Here is a 16,672-nt window from a genome sequence, read left to right on the forward strand (position 1 = left end):
CGAATCTCTCTCGGGGCTATATTATTGTAAAAAATTTTCTTGCCAGAATTCTGATAGAGATTCCAAAGTTTCGGCTTCAGGTTCACAGCGGTTTACGGACCATGTCACGTCGGAGACTTCGATATACACCTTTGTCCAGACAATACAGACGTCAACGCCAATTGTTCCTATAGTGACAGAAAGGAATCCAACTGGAGCATTGTACCGTCTTCATCACAACATTATCCAGCAAAAGCAGAAAGAAAAATTCATCCCTGAGTGGGGTTACAGCGACCGCCGGAGAAAATTGAGCAGCTTCGTATCCTGGTGCCTCAGACAATGCAGCCATCACCGCTGCCTATCATGCTGTGTGCGGGCGCAGTAATTATTCCCTTTTAAGCATCACTTCTCTTCCAGTCACCAGGTGCGGTGAAGTAGTTGAAGTCGAAATTGAAACCGAAACTAACCGGAATTTTCTACTCAACCATGCCTCCTTAGTTTGACGAGAATTAGAGAAAAGAGCACTCCATGCTTCGAAATGAACAGCGTAAGAATTCGTATCAAACATTGCAACTTCAGAGCTCATAAAGAACTTACGAAGGAAAGACGGTGCTTTGGGAGACACAGAAAAGATGCTTTGCCACTTTGCTTCAACCCAATTACATTGTTTCATTGCTGTATTCTGAGGTGACAGTAAAAATGACACATGCTACGACCTCTCACAGCGTTGTGAACTCTGGCTGTACGTAAAAAAGATTTATAGTCAAGTTTGCATATATCCAACAAGGATACAGGGAATTATTTTTTCTACCGAACAGCCAGGACATTTAATCGAAATACCACGCAAAAGTATAGCAATATTGTTCTCGTCTATCGCACTCGCGTTGAGCGGGACACTCATTATATCGCACGGTGCGCCCAGTCCCTGTAATTGGCGCTTCTCCTAACGACATTTTATAAGCACTTTTCACGCACGGTGTCTAATCGGCTGGGCAGCCTTGGGCACCTGCTGACAGCGCTAGCGCTCTGAAGCCGCGTGCAGAGGTGAACGTGGGGTGTGCTTGGGGATGAGCCTCAGTCTCTTATACTCATTGTGCCCTCGCCACATCGCTGTGATGCAGTAAAGCCAACCAGTCAAGTCTATATTATTAGCTTCTTAAAGTAAACGTGAGGATAATATTAAATCAAAAATTTCAGAACCATACAAGCTTTTAAGAATAAAATACACCAAAAAGAAGTGCCAAGGCATAAGCCTTTGAGTCAACAAGAGCGGCGACGAATCCTGAATTTGGCATTAAATTTAGAAAGGAGTACATGTCTTAATGAGGATTTGAGCAAATGTTCAGTGCCATACTTAGGCGAGTTTTGTTTTTCGAAGGAGCCTAAGGGCGTTGTTTCCCATTCGCAAGAACAATTACCCCATGCATCGTTACTCTCCCCTGCGAAGCGTGCACCACCACAACAAGATGCATGTTGCGGAAAAGCTATATTACGAAGCTTTTCTCTCTTTTGTTATCATGGTTGGCTTCTGTCGAGCTTAATGTGGTTAATTATGAATGACGAATGTTGCGTGGAGTGCGAACATGGTGATAAACAACGAATAAAAGAATTGTTTCCCATTTAGGTGCATCGTTAGTGCCTAAATACGTTAGTGTTCCGTTAGTGCCTAAATCTAAACCTGCTATGTTTCTTCGCGCTGCAGTCAAGGCGACGTCTCTGATCTCGCTGTTTTGTCACCGGGTGGCTTGGCCTGACCGTTAGAGGGTTGGGACATAGGGGCCGCTGACGGCGGGGAGGACTCCTTGCCACGAGGTTATCTGCTTCTAAAGCCTCCATCGTCGCTTCGGCTGACATGGTCATTGCGTTTCTTGTTTAAATATTTTCTTTTAAATTTCTTTCAACTCTCTTCTGTCTGCGCGTGGTAGTGAATGTGACTCAGCTCAAGCCAGTGGACAGGCCTGTGCACTTTCGTTTTTATTTTTCCTTCAGTCGCAACAACAACAATGTTTTTGTCGTTATTTATGATGCGGCGAAAAAGTGAAATAAAGTTCATGGTGGACATTTTGCACGAGCTTGGAATTTAGAATCCGGTGTATTTTTTGATGGCAGTTTATATCTTCGGACGTTTTCATGAAAAGCTTCTTATTTTCATCGACGTTCGACCAATACCGCGAAAAGGCACCAGAATGCTCGCTTGCTGGACTAAACGCGCACGTAAAGCAAACAAAACAAAAATATTCAGTGATGAAAGCACTACCATGCTAGTCGGTAGATGCGCAGCAATTTTCACAAAACATTTTTTGCGCCTTCATAATCTGCGAAAAATAACAGTAACGGCGGCCATGACGTGCTAACAAAAAAGTAACTATAAAATTCCGATTAGGTTTGGTTTATGGTTTGGTTTATGAGGGTTTAACGTCCCAAAGCGACTCAGGCTATGAGGGACGCCGTAGTGAAGGGCTCCAGAAATTTGGACCACCTGGGGTTCTTTAACGTGCGCTGACACCGCACAGTACACGGGCCTCTAGAATTTAGCCTCCATCGAAATTAGACCGCCGCGGCCGAGATCAAACCCGCGTCTTTCGGGCCAGCAGCCGAGCGCCGTAACTACTTAGCCACCGTGGTGGCTATCGGATGTAGTGGAGTGCCTGGTAATAAACTTGGCCGTATTCTGCAATCACATAATTTAGGAACTAACTTTGTTTCCTTGATTACCAGGCTAAATTCCCTTTGGATGTTTACCTGCAATCAGAAGAACTCGTAAAAGTTTATTGGTGGGTACCAGCTGACTAACTACCACCTACATCGCATCTCCGATGTATGCTGGCCCGCTGTTAAACACAAGGCATTGCTTTGGCTGCAGCAGCGACAAATGAGAAGTCTAAGCAGAGGAACAAAGAGGTTGATTGCAAGATTGAGAGAGATTGCGGAAGGCATTCTTAGTCAAACAAGAAGGTTTGTGCGAGGTGGGCGACCCAAGAAAACAAGATGCTCTAGACAAATCCTTTCTCGCCGCTGTAACGAAAAAAAAAACATTTCTACTTGAACACTAACCAGGTAGCCCAAAAATATGTTTATGCACACAGCTGAGATAAAAACAGGAAAAGACAATGAGACTTTCCTGTCAGGAAAGGATTATTGAAAGGCATGCTGAAAATACTCACCTGACAAGAGCAGCGACTCCCAGGGCTGCCGATATGCACACCAGCAGAGACGCCGTCACTCCCACTGTCTCTCCGCTCGTGAGGGGAAAGCCTGAAAAAAGAGGAATGACGACGGGGCATGACGTAGTTTTGCTTGATAAAATAACTCTATGAAAATCCAGGAGGATGGAGATGAGTTATGCACTAAATTTGCCAGGTGAGACAATGCCCTTGAAAGTATTATGCTCAGGTGGACGGTACGTTGGTGAAGTGGGCTCAGAACAGTATCAAACCTTCTTCTTTGAGTGGACATGGTGGCCTTAATTTGTCAGCGGTGTACCGACCTTCAGTGCTGCGAATTTAAGCTAGTAAGGAAAATAATTGATTCTTACATAATAATTGCACTCGCAATTTTCAATCAACCAGAAGTGAAAGGAGAAGGTAAAAATTGAGTGCTTCTTACACATAGCATTAAAATAGTTGGATTGGATTAAGCAGAAAGAGCCTAAAAACGGGGACGTAGCGCCATCAGCGGGTTTTTGTTCTCTAGATTATGACACTCAATCTGTGCCAGTTCTTTCAGAATAGCGGTTGTGTACTAACTCTATGAAGACGAGGTGAGGCTTTTGTGTGGAAATGAACAAGTTCTTTTGTTCGCCAGGGTTTATATACTGTTTTTTTTTGTCTCTTTTGACGGTTCTTATATTTTTTGCGCCATACAATTAAGGAACACCTGACTAGTTGCCCTTACGTGACAAATTTGTTTTGCCTCCTGGAATTTTGATGTGCGGGTAGAGTGATAGCTTGATGGCGACGTGGGAATGCATTACAGGGTGATCGCTGAATGCGAACCGGCTAAGTAAGGAATGAAGAAGCCATTGAGGCTCTTGCCCTGGCGTGCCATAAAGAATAAAGAAAATTACACCACGCCAATGGCCGAGAAATGTGAGCATCAGGAAATGGAACTGCCCTGTTTTCGTTGGCGCTGGTTCGAGTCTCGCTCGGTGCTGAGGTTTTTTCGCCTCGATACCGTTAGAATCGAGAATTTCGGAATTCCGCGGACACGTCAGGCTTCATTTTCGGGCTCAGGTTCGCAGCGGTTTCCGGACGGCTGAATTTGTGATATGAATAGCTGAAAAGGGTATTTTCGTTTTTCGGTCAAGGGCATAGTGTTTAGATAGAGTGCAAATATCAATACAGCTATATATCACCGAGGAAAGCATCATCGATCGCTACACGACTTTCGCCGAATATCATCAGCAATATCAGTTTTCATTCTTTCTTAAAAAGTCATTATCATCATCAGCCTGGCTACGCCCACTGCAGGGCAAAAGCCTCTCCCATGTGTCTCCAATTAACCTAGTTCTTTGCCAGCTGCACCCATCATACGCCCGCAAACTTCTTAATCTCCTCAGACCACCTAACTTTCTGCTGTCCCCTGCTAGCTTGCCTTCTAACATAGCTAACATGAAAGTTCTTGTTCCTCAAAAGCAAATGTGTTGATTAGGGGGCTGCCATTGGCTTACCTCAAATGTTCAACACCATGCCTCCAAGCGCTTGCCGGCTCGCCTAATGAAACATTTACCCCGTCCCAGTAGAGCCAGTACACGAGGACGCATATAACCACGCATTTACCAGAATACCTATTTAAATCGCGCTGTAGGCGCAATTTACTGACACCGGGAAAGCTTTACAGGTCGCTCTCTGGCACTCCGCGGGGGGACCGGAAGTTCCCCGCCCAGCATTTTAGCGGGAATTCATATTGCCTGCCTCGTGCTCGCCGGCGGACACCAACACGGAAGGCACAATGACGGGAATACGGGGGAGGGGTGGAAGGGGAATGTCCAGCGGGCTATGCTGCTGCGTCGGCGGCATGGCCCCAGTTAATTGCGCCCTAGCGTGTGGAAGCTTCGCCTCGTCATTCCAGCCTTCTCCGCCTCCTGCCCCGCAGTAAAGGCCTCACCGCCGTGCCTCCGGTATTATGTCGCGTGCGGGACAGGTCCGGAAGGCTGCCGTAAATTGCTGGCGTGCGCCCCGTAAAGTGCGGCGCCCCCGTACAAACACTGTCGCCGTCGTTTCAGGGCGTTGCGCTGCGAAGGTGACACAGTCGCTCGGGGGCGTGGTTCAGCCGCAGTTAGTCTTCGCAAGCAGGCCGAAATGGAGAGTTGAGTGGACACTTTAACACGCGCTGAATTATTAAGAGGCGTGTATTTATAGCGGCGACCGCCGCATCACGAGTTGCCGCGTTTTCTTTTATGTCCTACGTAGGAATATAACGGCGTCTGGACGGCGTACACTGAGATGAGTGGTACGCGCTTCATGTTTTTTACGTCGTTTCGTGTACCTGGACCTCTGAAGGTATGTGAAATGCGTATCTTGTTACAACGAGGTAGGAGGGACGGAGGAAGATGCATGGGGATACACTGCTTTGTACATAACGTTTGGAAAGTCTCTACATGTCCTTGAAGCACCGTGTTGGCGATGTTAGACTGAGCACATTTTGGTCCTGGAGAAAACGCTAAAAAAAGGGGTGCACTGATGAAAAAGGAGAGGTTATTAGTACGCGGGCATTCATCGAGACATGAGAGAGTTTCTGGCGCCTTTATTTTCTTCTAAACCAATTAATTGATTATCATTATTTATTTATGGCACAAAGCTCGCCATTGGCCAAACGTGGCAAGATATTTGCGGATATTTATATAGCGCAACATATATGGACAGGAGGTTAAGACCCTTAATTCTGAACTCTAGTATGTAACTTGAAACTAACGGCTAAATATAGGGACTGAGAATGACAGAGCAGCAGTAAAAGGTCGATATACCAGGTCGAGAGTGTCGTAAAAGCATGTTGTACAGAACACTGGTTCCTGATTGCATCCTTGCGCAGTGCCTAGTAAATGCTGAGCAGAGGCACAGACCCAAGAACACCTGGACTCCTGCTTTACATTTCGGCTTACAGAAACAACCCCCTTCTGAGAGGTCGCGCTCCGCTCCGAGTTCTAAAAACCACCTATAGCCCGTGAAGATTCAGAGAATGGCTTCAAATTGAAAAGCCACACCACTCGCAGGATTATTGGTTGACGAAGCGGTATCGAGCTCTCGTGTGCAGGTGGAAGTGCATCTTTGTAGACGTTCAACAAGATATTACTACACGCATGACATGAGTCTGTATGCGCTCTTGGGACACGTTGGTCATTCACTGGTCACGAGAAGGTAAGATTATGGTTTCTGGTATATGGGGGTTTAACGTCCCAAACCGACTCAGGCTATGAGAGACGCCGTAGCGAAGGGCTCTGGAAATTTCGACCACCTGGGGTCCTTTAATGCACTGACATCGCATAGTACATGATGGTACAATTAAGTTAAGAGTGATATACCCATAGCCTACGGAAACACACCTTTATTTATTTTTCTGCTTCACAGTGGCAGAATCAAATATATATGGAAAGAAAAATAGTGACTTTGTGTTTTCATTACAGCATCGGAGCTTGAAAGAAAATGTCGGGTTATGGGTTTATGCGCGCAGTCGGCTGCTCCTCACGTCAAGCAATATATTATCTAGCGATAGCACTCATTACCTTCTGTCGTGTCTAAAAGCGTCTTAAGAGCTGCCACATTGCGCGGTCTCATTCTGAAGTTGGATCCTTCCTCCGAAGGCATTTAAATAAGGCAACTAATCATCTTTCAAGCACCTAACTGCGCGCGGACACAAGACAAAATGCGTTTAATAATCCATTTTGCAACTTCGGTAGACGTGAACATTGTAAAACTATGTTGCGAGAGTGATTTCAAGTTATTTGCAGCAATAGACATCGTTGTTTTCTTCTCAAATTAAAATTTAAAAGAAAGAAAGGAAGAAAAATGTATTCGGAGCAGACGATGTTAGCCGAGACGCCATTAATGCTCAAAGCTGAAGTATAGTTTCTGTGTAGAAAAGCAATTTCTTCCGAACATTGTGGCAGGCTGAAAGCCCCGCAAAAGGCCACCTTCTTTTTTGGCATTTGATACCTCGGCGATTACAAAAATATTGCAATAAAGCTGGCTGGGTTAATCAGTAAAAGTGAAAGTTCCTGTCTTGCAACAGTAGTACAGAAGAAAATGACTTAATTCTGAGTTATTAGCAGCAATGAAAGCCATAAAGAAAGCACCATAAAAGGAATGGCCATCGGAAAACGAGCAGGACTTTATTTTGCAGAAACAAAGGTAAATAAAAATAACGAACACTTAAAAAGTTGAAAGCTGAATAATAAATTGCTTGGAATGAGACCGGAAGTATAAAGCGCCTCAAAAACTGCAAAAAAAAGAGACCAGTAGAGGCAAACGCCAGACAGCGGATTCGTAACGAATAGAAATGGGTGACAAGTATATTTTAACACGGTGTTGAAATTGGTCCAGCCTTTCGGTAAGGACGGCTTTTCAATCGAGAACAAATCTGACTCGCTGAAAAAAGCTACTAATGTAACAAGATTTGCTGCTATGCTTAAGATGCGGAATGCTTCTAGGAGTGACTAACACGTTAAACCAAGTGACACGGGCTTTAGATGGCACGCAAAGCTGAGAGCGTATTTATTATCGAAAGTTGAAACACAACAGCTTATTGAAATAGAACAAAAACACAGATCTTGCCGTGTACAAGGGGGCCTTTTAGACAGACGTAAAACGTGAAATACACATTTCAGAGCGGTTGATGCAGCGCAGCTGTATTATCACGGAGAGTGGAGCTAGTTGGTGCAAGATTCTTAAACACAGAGCAACGAACAAAGGACAAGTGAGCAGACAGAAAAGCACTACTAGTTTGTCTTTTGTTCGTTGCGCTGTGTTTAAAAATGCAGCGCAGCTGTTCACGCACTTCCATAACCGTCCCAGCCTCAAGCATATGTTATGCGAGAAGAACAAGCACGTTTACAACGTTTCTCGAAGTCTTTGGTATTATTCAGCACCAGCTCGTTAAAATGAGAAAGCCGTATGCGAGCCGAGGTGCAAAGCACCGGGCGAGAAAAAATGGTCCTGCAATAAGAATGCACTCTTTGCATCCAACACAAAATGCAAAAAGCGTATTCATGTGGAGCATTTATTCCTCCCGGGTATCTCCCTGTCAGTTCACGCATGAAAAAGCATGGTTGCGAAGTCGACTCCAAACACTAATAGCGAAACAATGCTTACGGAGAAGTAAGGAAGGAATGCCAGCAAGAAAAGAAACAAAGAAAGAAAGAAAGAAGGAAGGAAAGAAAGAAGGTAAGTAAGAAAGATGAAAAGAAAGAAAGAAAGAAAGAATGAAAGAAAGAAAGAAATAAAGGAAGAAAGACAGAAAGAAAGAAAGAAAGACGGAAAGAAAGAAAGAAAGAACGAAAGAAAAAAAGAAAGAAAGAAAGAAAGAAAGAAAGAAAGAAAGAAAAGAAGAAAGGAAGAAAGAAAAAAAGAAAGAAAGAAAGAAAGGAAGAGGAATCTGAAACACCGTCGACTAAAGCCAGGGAAGAAAAGGCGGGAGGAGGCGGCGACGTATGTGCTGGGGATACACCAAGAAAGCGCGGGAACGCGGGAGTGCGGAGAGTGGCGCCAAGGCCGGCGCGGGAAATGAATGGCCGTCAGCGGCGGGGCGGCGCATATCGCGCACGCGGCGCGACCTTCGAGGCCGCCCGACGCCGGACCAGGAGTCGCCGCCGCCGCCGAGGCTGTGCTGCACGCTGCGCTGTGCTGCAGCGGCAGCATCGATCCGCCACGCTTGCCTCGCAAATCAATGACCGCGCCGCCGGGTTGGACTGGTTGCTTTCCTTGGCCGTGGCACGCCACACGGTGCATCCGAACGCTACGGTGCAGTTCGCAGCGGATGCACTGGTGGCGCCACCGGTGTGACACTGCATGCGACACGCGCAACACTCCAGCTGCGAAGACCCTGGCTTGACAGGTTTCTAGTGGTTGTGCCTGGTTACACAAGTGTGCGCTAACGTAGATTAGTGATTGAGCGCAGGGATGGCGGCTTTGTGGTTGAAGAAGTTAGCATAACGGGGACGTATGTGCTGGCGTAGGTACTATGTACTGGACCCACGAAGGAACAAAAAATCTAGACAGGGAGCGCACCATAACAGTTTTGAAACCCGGTCATAAAAAGAAAGTCGACCCCACGCAAAAGCGCAAAGTGGGTTTTAGCGGACAGAGTCGTGTGCCATCAGCCATGTCGGGCCTACTTTGGCATGACCGAAATGAGCAATACCGACGGGAATGGCTTCCAGGTGGCGTTAAGAAAGCTTCATCATCATTTATTGATTCCTTAAGGACCCTTCAGAGGGTATTACATAAGAGGGCTGGGGGGGGGGGGCGACGTACGTAGGACAATACAAGAACAAAGCCAAAGAGGTTGAAAAAAAAATCTAGGAAAACATATATATATATATCAACATACAATGAGGGCAATTAGGACAATGAATACAATCAGCAACATTGAATGAGAACACAATTAAAACAGTTACAAAAAAAATCAATCGAGTAGAGAAGGAGATTTACAAACGAGTTGCTCAAGCACATCAAACTAAGGGCGAGAAAGGAAATATAGACAAATTTAATGTTCAAAGACAGACAGTAACCGGTCTTTGAATTTGACAGGGTCACTTTCCATGACAGTAGAATCTGGCAATTCATTCCATTCCTGTATTGCAATTGGTATAAATGACTTATCAAAAGCAGAGAGAGAGAGAGAGAGAGAGAGAGAGAGAGAGAGAGAGAGAGAGAGAGAGACTCTTTAATGAAGAAACAGAGAATTTAACCGGCGTTTCAATATCGCTGGCATGCTACTCTGCGTAGGGAGCGGGAATTTGGGAGATAAAGACTGAAGGAGAGCAGCGTGGAAGAGGTGGAAAAAAAACGAAGATAAAATGCAGCCATGAAATGGGTACTAAGGATGCAGTGGCGAGTATGGATGTAACCTATGGAATGATGGAGTGCATAGTCCGGACGAATGGGCTGACGAAGTTCACTGCAAGAAGAATGCATGAAGGTAACCTGCAAGTGAATTTAGAGCTTATCGAGATGTCCAATGTCTTTTAAATATGTAAAAAGAAAGTTCATTGCAAGTCTCTGTTGCCTGAAGCAGGCTAAGGGGCCTAAAAACTTTGTCCATTGTTAGGGGCACTGGGCAGAGCTTCTGCATGCAATGTTCATAGTACGCACGCTCGTTAGCATACGCAGGGCACTCAAGCAGGATATGTTCCACAGTTTCTATCGAAGCACAGTTGTCACAATGCGGACTGTTCATTTGTCCAAAACGGTAATCGCAGACCATTTGTATATGCAGCATTCAGACGAAGTCGGTGATAAAGTGTTTCGAGTTGTCGAGGAATTCTGAGTGAGAGTCTTGATCTAAGATGTGGGTCGATTGAGTGAAGAAATTGGTATTGATGTGTCGGCAAACTCCAAAGCCGATACGTTTCTTCGTACGCAAAACTTTTAGCCATTTGGGACGCATCAGATTTCGTGAGAAAACTTCGAATGTATCTCTGACGTTGATGGCCCTTACGGGCCGCTTCATCTGCTTTTTCATTAGCCATAATGCCACAGTGAGCAGGCACCCACTGAAATGTTATGCAGTGGCCTGCGGCAATAGCTAAATGATGGATATACCCAATGTCCAGGGAAACTGGCTGGTGATTCGTTTTTTTCAGCAGGTTGGCCAGGATCTGCAGAGATGCTTTTGAATCGGTGAAGATAACAAAACGGCCGGCGGTTCGGCGCAGTATGTAAGAAACAGCTTCCTTAATGCCGTGAAGCTCAGCTGTTGTAGAGGAGGTCCTCCGCTGCAGCCGGTAAGAAACGGCATGGCCTGTTGAGGGCACATAAAGGCCACAAGAAGTTTCTTTAGTAGTTCAACCATCGGTGAAGATATGGGTGTGCTGCGTATATTCTTCAATTAAGTAGGCGAGAGTAGCTTGCAGAAGTGCTGCCTGTGGCATGCGGCTCTTTGCATTCACACCTGGAACAGACTTCTTCACCTTGAGAGGAGAGAGTGTCCATGGAGGAAAGGCCAGAGGTAGTAGTTTCTGAGGCTGATTAATAGTAGAAAGGGGCAGGAGCTGCACTGCCTGGCCAAAGCTAGAGTTACTGTGAGTTAGGTGGACACGGTGTAGGAAGTGCTTCTTCCCTTGCAGGACATGGCGGAGATGGGTACGCATAGTTTCCTGGGTGGCAAGTACCTCTAGTGGGAGACATCCTGCCTCCGCTACTGTTCCTGATGCAGAGGAACCCTTTGGGAGGCCAAGACATATTCGCAGGCAGTTGTTCCGTGCGGCATTGAGAGTCTTATTGCTTGATGTAGATAATCTTTGAAGCACTGGTAGACAGTAGCGCAAGGTTCCTTCAACGTAGGCTTTTTCAAGCAGAAGCATTGATCGGCAGTTGCTACCCCCACCTTGTTCCCGCCATGAACCTGAACACTTGCGATGCTGCAGTAATCCTCGCACGGAGTTTTTTGATCTGAGGTGACCATGACAGATTATAGTCGATTACAACACCCAGGAATCGCTGAGATCGTACATATGGCAGCGATCGTCTGCCTAGGAGCAGCGGATATCGGGTCATCGTTTTTCTTGTAAACGCCATTGCAACACTCTTTTCTGGCGAGAGACGAAGACCTCTGGAAGCCAGGTACATCGAAATGTGCAATTGTGCTCTCTGAAGACGTTGCTGGGTAATATAGCGCGAACGTGACGCGGTCCAGATGCAGATATCATCAGCATAAATTGTTATGCGGACCCCTCGCGGAAGGTGTCTTCTTATGTGAATAAGGACAATATTAAACAGGAGAGGGCTGAGCACCGCTCCCTGTGGTACGCCCCTCTCCACTGCGTGAAAGCGTGTTGGACCGTTTGGAGTGGTAATAAAAATTTGTCGTTCTTTTAAATAATGCCCAATCTACTTGTATAGCCTTCCTCCAAGGCCAAGACTGCCAAAGGCTGCGAGAATTGCATGGTGAAAGACGGAGTCAAAAGCGGCCTTGATGTCTAGGAAAACGGCTGTTGGGATGTACCCAGCATGAAGGTACTCCTCAATTGATGAGACGAGGGCGATGATATTGTCAGTCGCAGACCTGTTTTGACGGAACCCGTTCATTTCTTGGGGGAACTCATTTCGGCTTTCTAGGAACCAAGTTATGCGCTTGCAGATCATGCGCTCCATGAGCTTACCTACGCAGCTCAGTAGGGCAATGGGCCGGAATGATGCGTAGCTTGTTGGCTGCTTACAGGGTTTCAAAACGGGCACGATTTTCGACAGCTTCCATTCCGTGGGGACCTCACCAGCCATCCAGGAAGAATTGTAATACTCCAGGAGTCGAAGACGGGAGGTGTGGGGTAGCTTTGCAATGGCGTCATAGGTCACCTCATCATGACCCGGAGACGTGTGCCTGTTTGTCTCCGCGGTAGCTGTGGATAGTTCTTCTATTGTGAAAGGCAGTTCTAACGCTGGCACTGCCGCCTTTGGGATGCCTGTTTGACCATCTGCGGAGAGTGTCGAATGCCCTGACCCTGCCGACAGCAGCTTGCAGTATTCTTCTGAGACTTCTTTTATAGATTTTTGTTCGTGAAGGGAGAGTGCAGCGAAGGGGTGGAGTTGTTGAAGTGGCGTGCGCATACCTCTAACTATCCGCCAAATATTGGTTTCTGGTTTGCGACATCCAACGTAGAACAAAAGTCACGCCACTTTTGCCGACTGAGTTTATCCATGTAGCGTCGAATGTGACGTTGTGCCCGTCGGCATGCACGTAGGTCATCGAGAATTTTTGTGCGCAGAGCTTTCCTTTCAGCTCGCCTGCGTATAGCGCAAAGCCTTTGGAATGTGTCATCATTTGAAGGTAGGTTATCATTTTTAGCTGTAAGTTGTGTACTCGCCCTCAGGCAATACGCAATTGTCGATTCTAATTCCTCATTGCGAGTTGGCCGCAGTAACTCCTCTGCTTACAGCGTCCTTGTATGCGTCCCAGTCTGTAGATTTTATAAGGAATTTCTTTGGATTCCTCTGCGCATGGAAAGCCGATATGAGGATTGGGTAATGGTCGCTTCCACGTGTCTCCAAATCAGTGCACCAGCCAAAGTTGTGGGCGAATGAACTTGTGACAAATGTCACGTCGATGCTGCTGGTAGTCGTCGGGCCTCGGAGGTAGGTGATGCTGCCGTCATTTAATGGCTGAACTGAATGCTTGGAGAGAAGTTTTGCAAGCTTGGCACCTCAGGCACATGTATGTGAGCTGCCCCAAATTTCATTATGAGCATGGGAAGTCTCCGCAAATAATATGCGGAGAGGGCGTCCTTGCTATCAAGTCTTCAAGTCTCAAAGCATCAAATGGCGTGCCTGGCTCAAGATATACTCCAATCAGAGTGTACTGTTGTCCTGCAATAACTGTGACAGCGCATACGTATTCATTGTCGCTGTGAGGTGGGACATCAACCGGTGAGGCCGGGATATCTTTGCGAAAGCCTATCAGCAATCTGCTGACGTTATCTGGTCGTTGTGAATGATGGAAATAGTATCCATTGAGTCGGAAAGTTTCCTCGACGCGTGATTCACAGATGACTATGAAGGGGAAGCGGTACGCTCGCACGAGCTGTCGGAAATCTGAGAGTTTAGAGCGTAGCCCGCGAGCGTTCCACTGCAAAATGGTGCATGTACGAAAAATGTTGTGGATTGTCAGCTGCGGTGAAGTTCTCGCTGTGGAAGCCATGATTACTGAAGTGTGGTATTACGCCCCTGCGGAGCGTAGGAGACCGACACCAACGGCTCCATTGCAAGGACAGCTTCTACTTCTGGAGTCTTCCTGACGAGGGGTTTGCACAGATAAGAGCCTTGATGGGCTGCAAACAGCATCGTAATCAGTAGGCATGTGACATCTTGTTCAGAGCTTCCGGTTTGCTGCCTGCCGCTGATCTTCTTGTCATGTTGTGGCGCCCTAGGGTCAGAGCAAGCGACGCTGTTTGTCGGGTCTTGTGTAGTGCGTTGCAGAAGCTTTGATGAAGGAGAAGAACCAACGGACTTCTCACGCTTTCTTTTTTTACCGCATCTGCGTAGGTCTTGTCAGCTGCTCTGCCACGCTGTGTTGACTGATTCTCGGAAAGAGCTGCCGTAGTCGTGAAAACCACGTCGGGGTTAGGTGGTGGTTCATGGCGCTTAGGGGGTTTTCCTTGTGTTTGATCTGCCGTGCGAGCAACTGTGGCTGCTTTCTTTTTATAACACCCTCCATAGGAAGCAGGGTGTGGGCCACCGCAGTTAGCGCATTTTAGGTTGCGCTCTCGAAGTGCATTCTTTGTGCGAGTGGGGGCCAGCACACACTTTGCAGCGCACGGGGGCCGTTACAGTGTCTTGATATGTGGCCATGCCTCTGACATTTATAGCACTGAGTTGCTGCTCCGACGTATTCAGTTACAGGGTAACTACAGAACCCCAGCGTTACTCGTTTTGGTAGCGGCGCATCTTTTGCGAATTCCAATATAACTGTGTGACGGCGTACCGCTTTTGTCTTTCCACCATCATCAGGAGTGTAGGCGATTAGCCTCCTTGCTGAGAGGACACCTTGGTCGCGTAGATATTCCTGCAGATCTTCGTCTGTGTAGGTGACAGGTACATCTTGTATTTTGCCATAGCTTGCCATGTAAGAATATGGGGACTCTGGCCTCTACAGCCACTCCAGCCAGCCTAGTTACCGTGAGCAGACGGTTGGCGGCGGGCAAGCGGTCGATACTGTAACCATCAGGCTCCCATCCTTGTGAATGCGATGGCTGAGGACTTTTTCTTGAGCCGATGCTAAAACCGCCGAAGCCACAATGTTGGGTTGGCTTTCCATAAGCTTCCTCCTTCCTCAGTGGGCCTGAAAACTACAGGAACACCGGTAGCTCTTTTTTTCTTGTACGATACAACTGTAAATGATGCTTGGTCCATGTCCTCTGTGGATGGTCGGTCAGAGGCTCGTTGCTGGCTTGGTCGTCGCGCAGTCTCTTGTTTGGCGGGGTTTGGTCTGTAGCCGCAACTACAGGGGCCGCTGGACCCGCCGCTGGCGCTGCTGCCATCAGTGCAGCATGGAGTTCAGCTGGCGGTGATGTTCCGTGTCGGCGTTGATACGGCGCACAGCGCCGAGGAGGTCGCTTGACGTGCTTTTTTCCGGCGGCCAGGGACCCCCAGGTCGTCGCACGTCGAGGACACACGCCAAAAAAGACTGGAAAACCCTCTGAAGTGAGAAAATAAAGCTGAAAATTACGGACCGGGTGTCAGACAGCCGGCCCACTAATCGCCATCTTCTTCTTCCTCCATGAAAAGCAGATGTTGATCAAGCTTGACTTGGGAAGGGTGGGTACACGATGCCACGTTCCACTCTGGAGTTTTTTTCTTGTTTTTTCCTCCATGACTAGCTTTTGTGGAATATGTATGGCGGGGGGGGATGTATGCTGATACATGAGAGAACAAACTGGCGGAGAACAAAATAAACTTGCAAAGAACATGTCTGAGTATCAGGAACAACTGCCGGTAAGCGAACAAGGCTTGAGGTAGCCTATTTATGGACAGGGGACAAAGGCAGGCAAGAAAACAAGGATCTAGCTAAACGTCTCAATGACGAACTAAATCAGTTTGGAGACGGTGGTGAAATTATTCTATTGGTGGGCATGAATGACGACACCGAGGATCGTGATGGATATACAGATTGAACGGCAAGTTTATGCTAGAGCTATGTGAGCAGTGCAACCTAGTTTTTATAAATAGAGAAATAAAATGTGAGAGATAAGTCATGTGGGAATTCTGGAACAAGCCGATGACCATTGACTACTACCTTATGTCCTAGGGAATCTATAGCAAGCTCGCAAATCTGGAAATAGACGATGAGAAGGAGTACAGTTTGGGAAGTGATCATAAACGTTTAAGTCGGCAGATGAGAGCCCTGACAAAAAAAATGCAGGAAACACAAAAACGGAACGCAGAATTAAATGACGAACAAGTAGAGCTAATAACCGCAGGCGTTCGGGCGGGAATGGAGAACAGCCTCATGGAAGAGCGGGAATGTAATCAGTTAGAACGCCTGATCAGTACGAAAATGAAACAAGCGAAAATAGCGAACCATTGGAAATGAATGAGAAAACCACGAAGCTGGTGGAATAGGGAAATTATGGAGGTGATCGAACAACGACGAGTGGCTTCGCGGAAACACAGATGATTAAAGAAGGAGCAGCTTTCTCAAGAGGAAATAGACGAAAAATGGGAACCTTATACACAAAGGAAACTGGAAGTGCACGTCCTCGTCCAGGGTAATGTAAAGGATTCCACTGAACGGAACTAAATGTGGGCCAAGGAAAGAAAACCTGGAGCTATATAAGCTGTCTGGGTAAAAGAATCGAAGAAAGCAGGAACGAATTAAAGATGGTGAGCAAAAACGTTTAGAGGGAGAGGAGGCCGTGATATACATTACATTAATTATAGCTGAGTCATTTAGGAGCGACGGTACGGTTCTCACCCCGAATAGAAAAGCATCACAGGGGAGGTTAACCAAAAGGATCTTAGAACTGACGAATCTTAACTGGAAAAAG

The 16,672-nt window shown here is 46.8% G+C and overlaps 1 protein-coding gene across 2 annotated transcripts in view; it reads right to left on the reverse strand.

The window, feature by feature from the left end:
- LOC144125451 (retinal guanylyl cyclase 1) overlaps positions 1-16,672 on the reverse strand; it is a 145,893-nt gene that overhangs the window by 52,657 nt on the left and 76,564 nt on the right. For both annotated transcript variants that reach the window (XM_077658830.1, XM_077658829.1), the window contains exon 5: positions 3,144-3,234. In XM_077658830.1, the coding sequence (XP_077514956.1) occupies positions 3,144-3,234 (91 nt within the window). The remainder of the gene's footprint in view (positions 1-3,143; positions 3,235-16,672) is intronic.

This window comes from Amblyomma americanum, chromosome 3 (assembly GCF_052857255.1).
Source record: "Amblyomma americanum isolate KBUSLIRL-KWMA chromosome 3, ASM5285725v1, whole genome shotgun sequence".
Taxonomy (NCBI): Eukaryota; Metazoa; Arthropoda; class Arachnida; order Ixodida; family Ixodidae; genus Amblyomma; species Amblyomma americanum.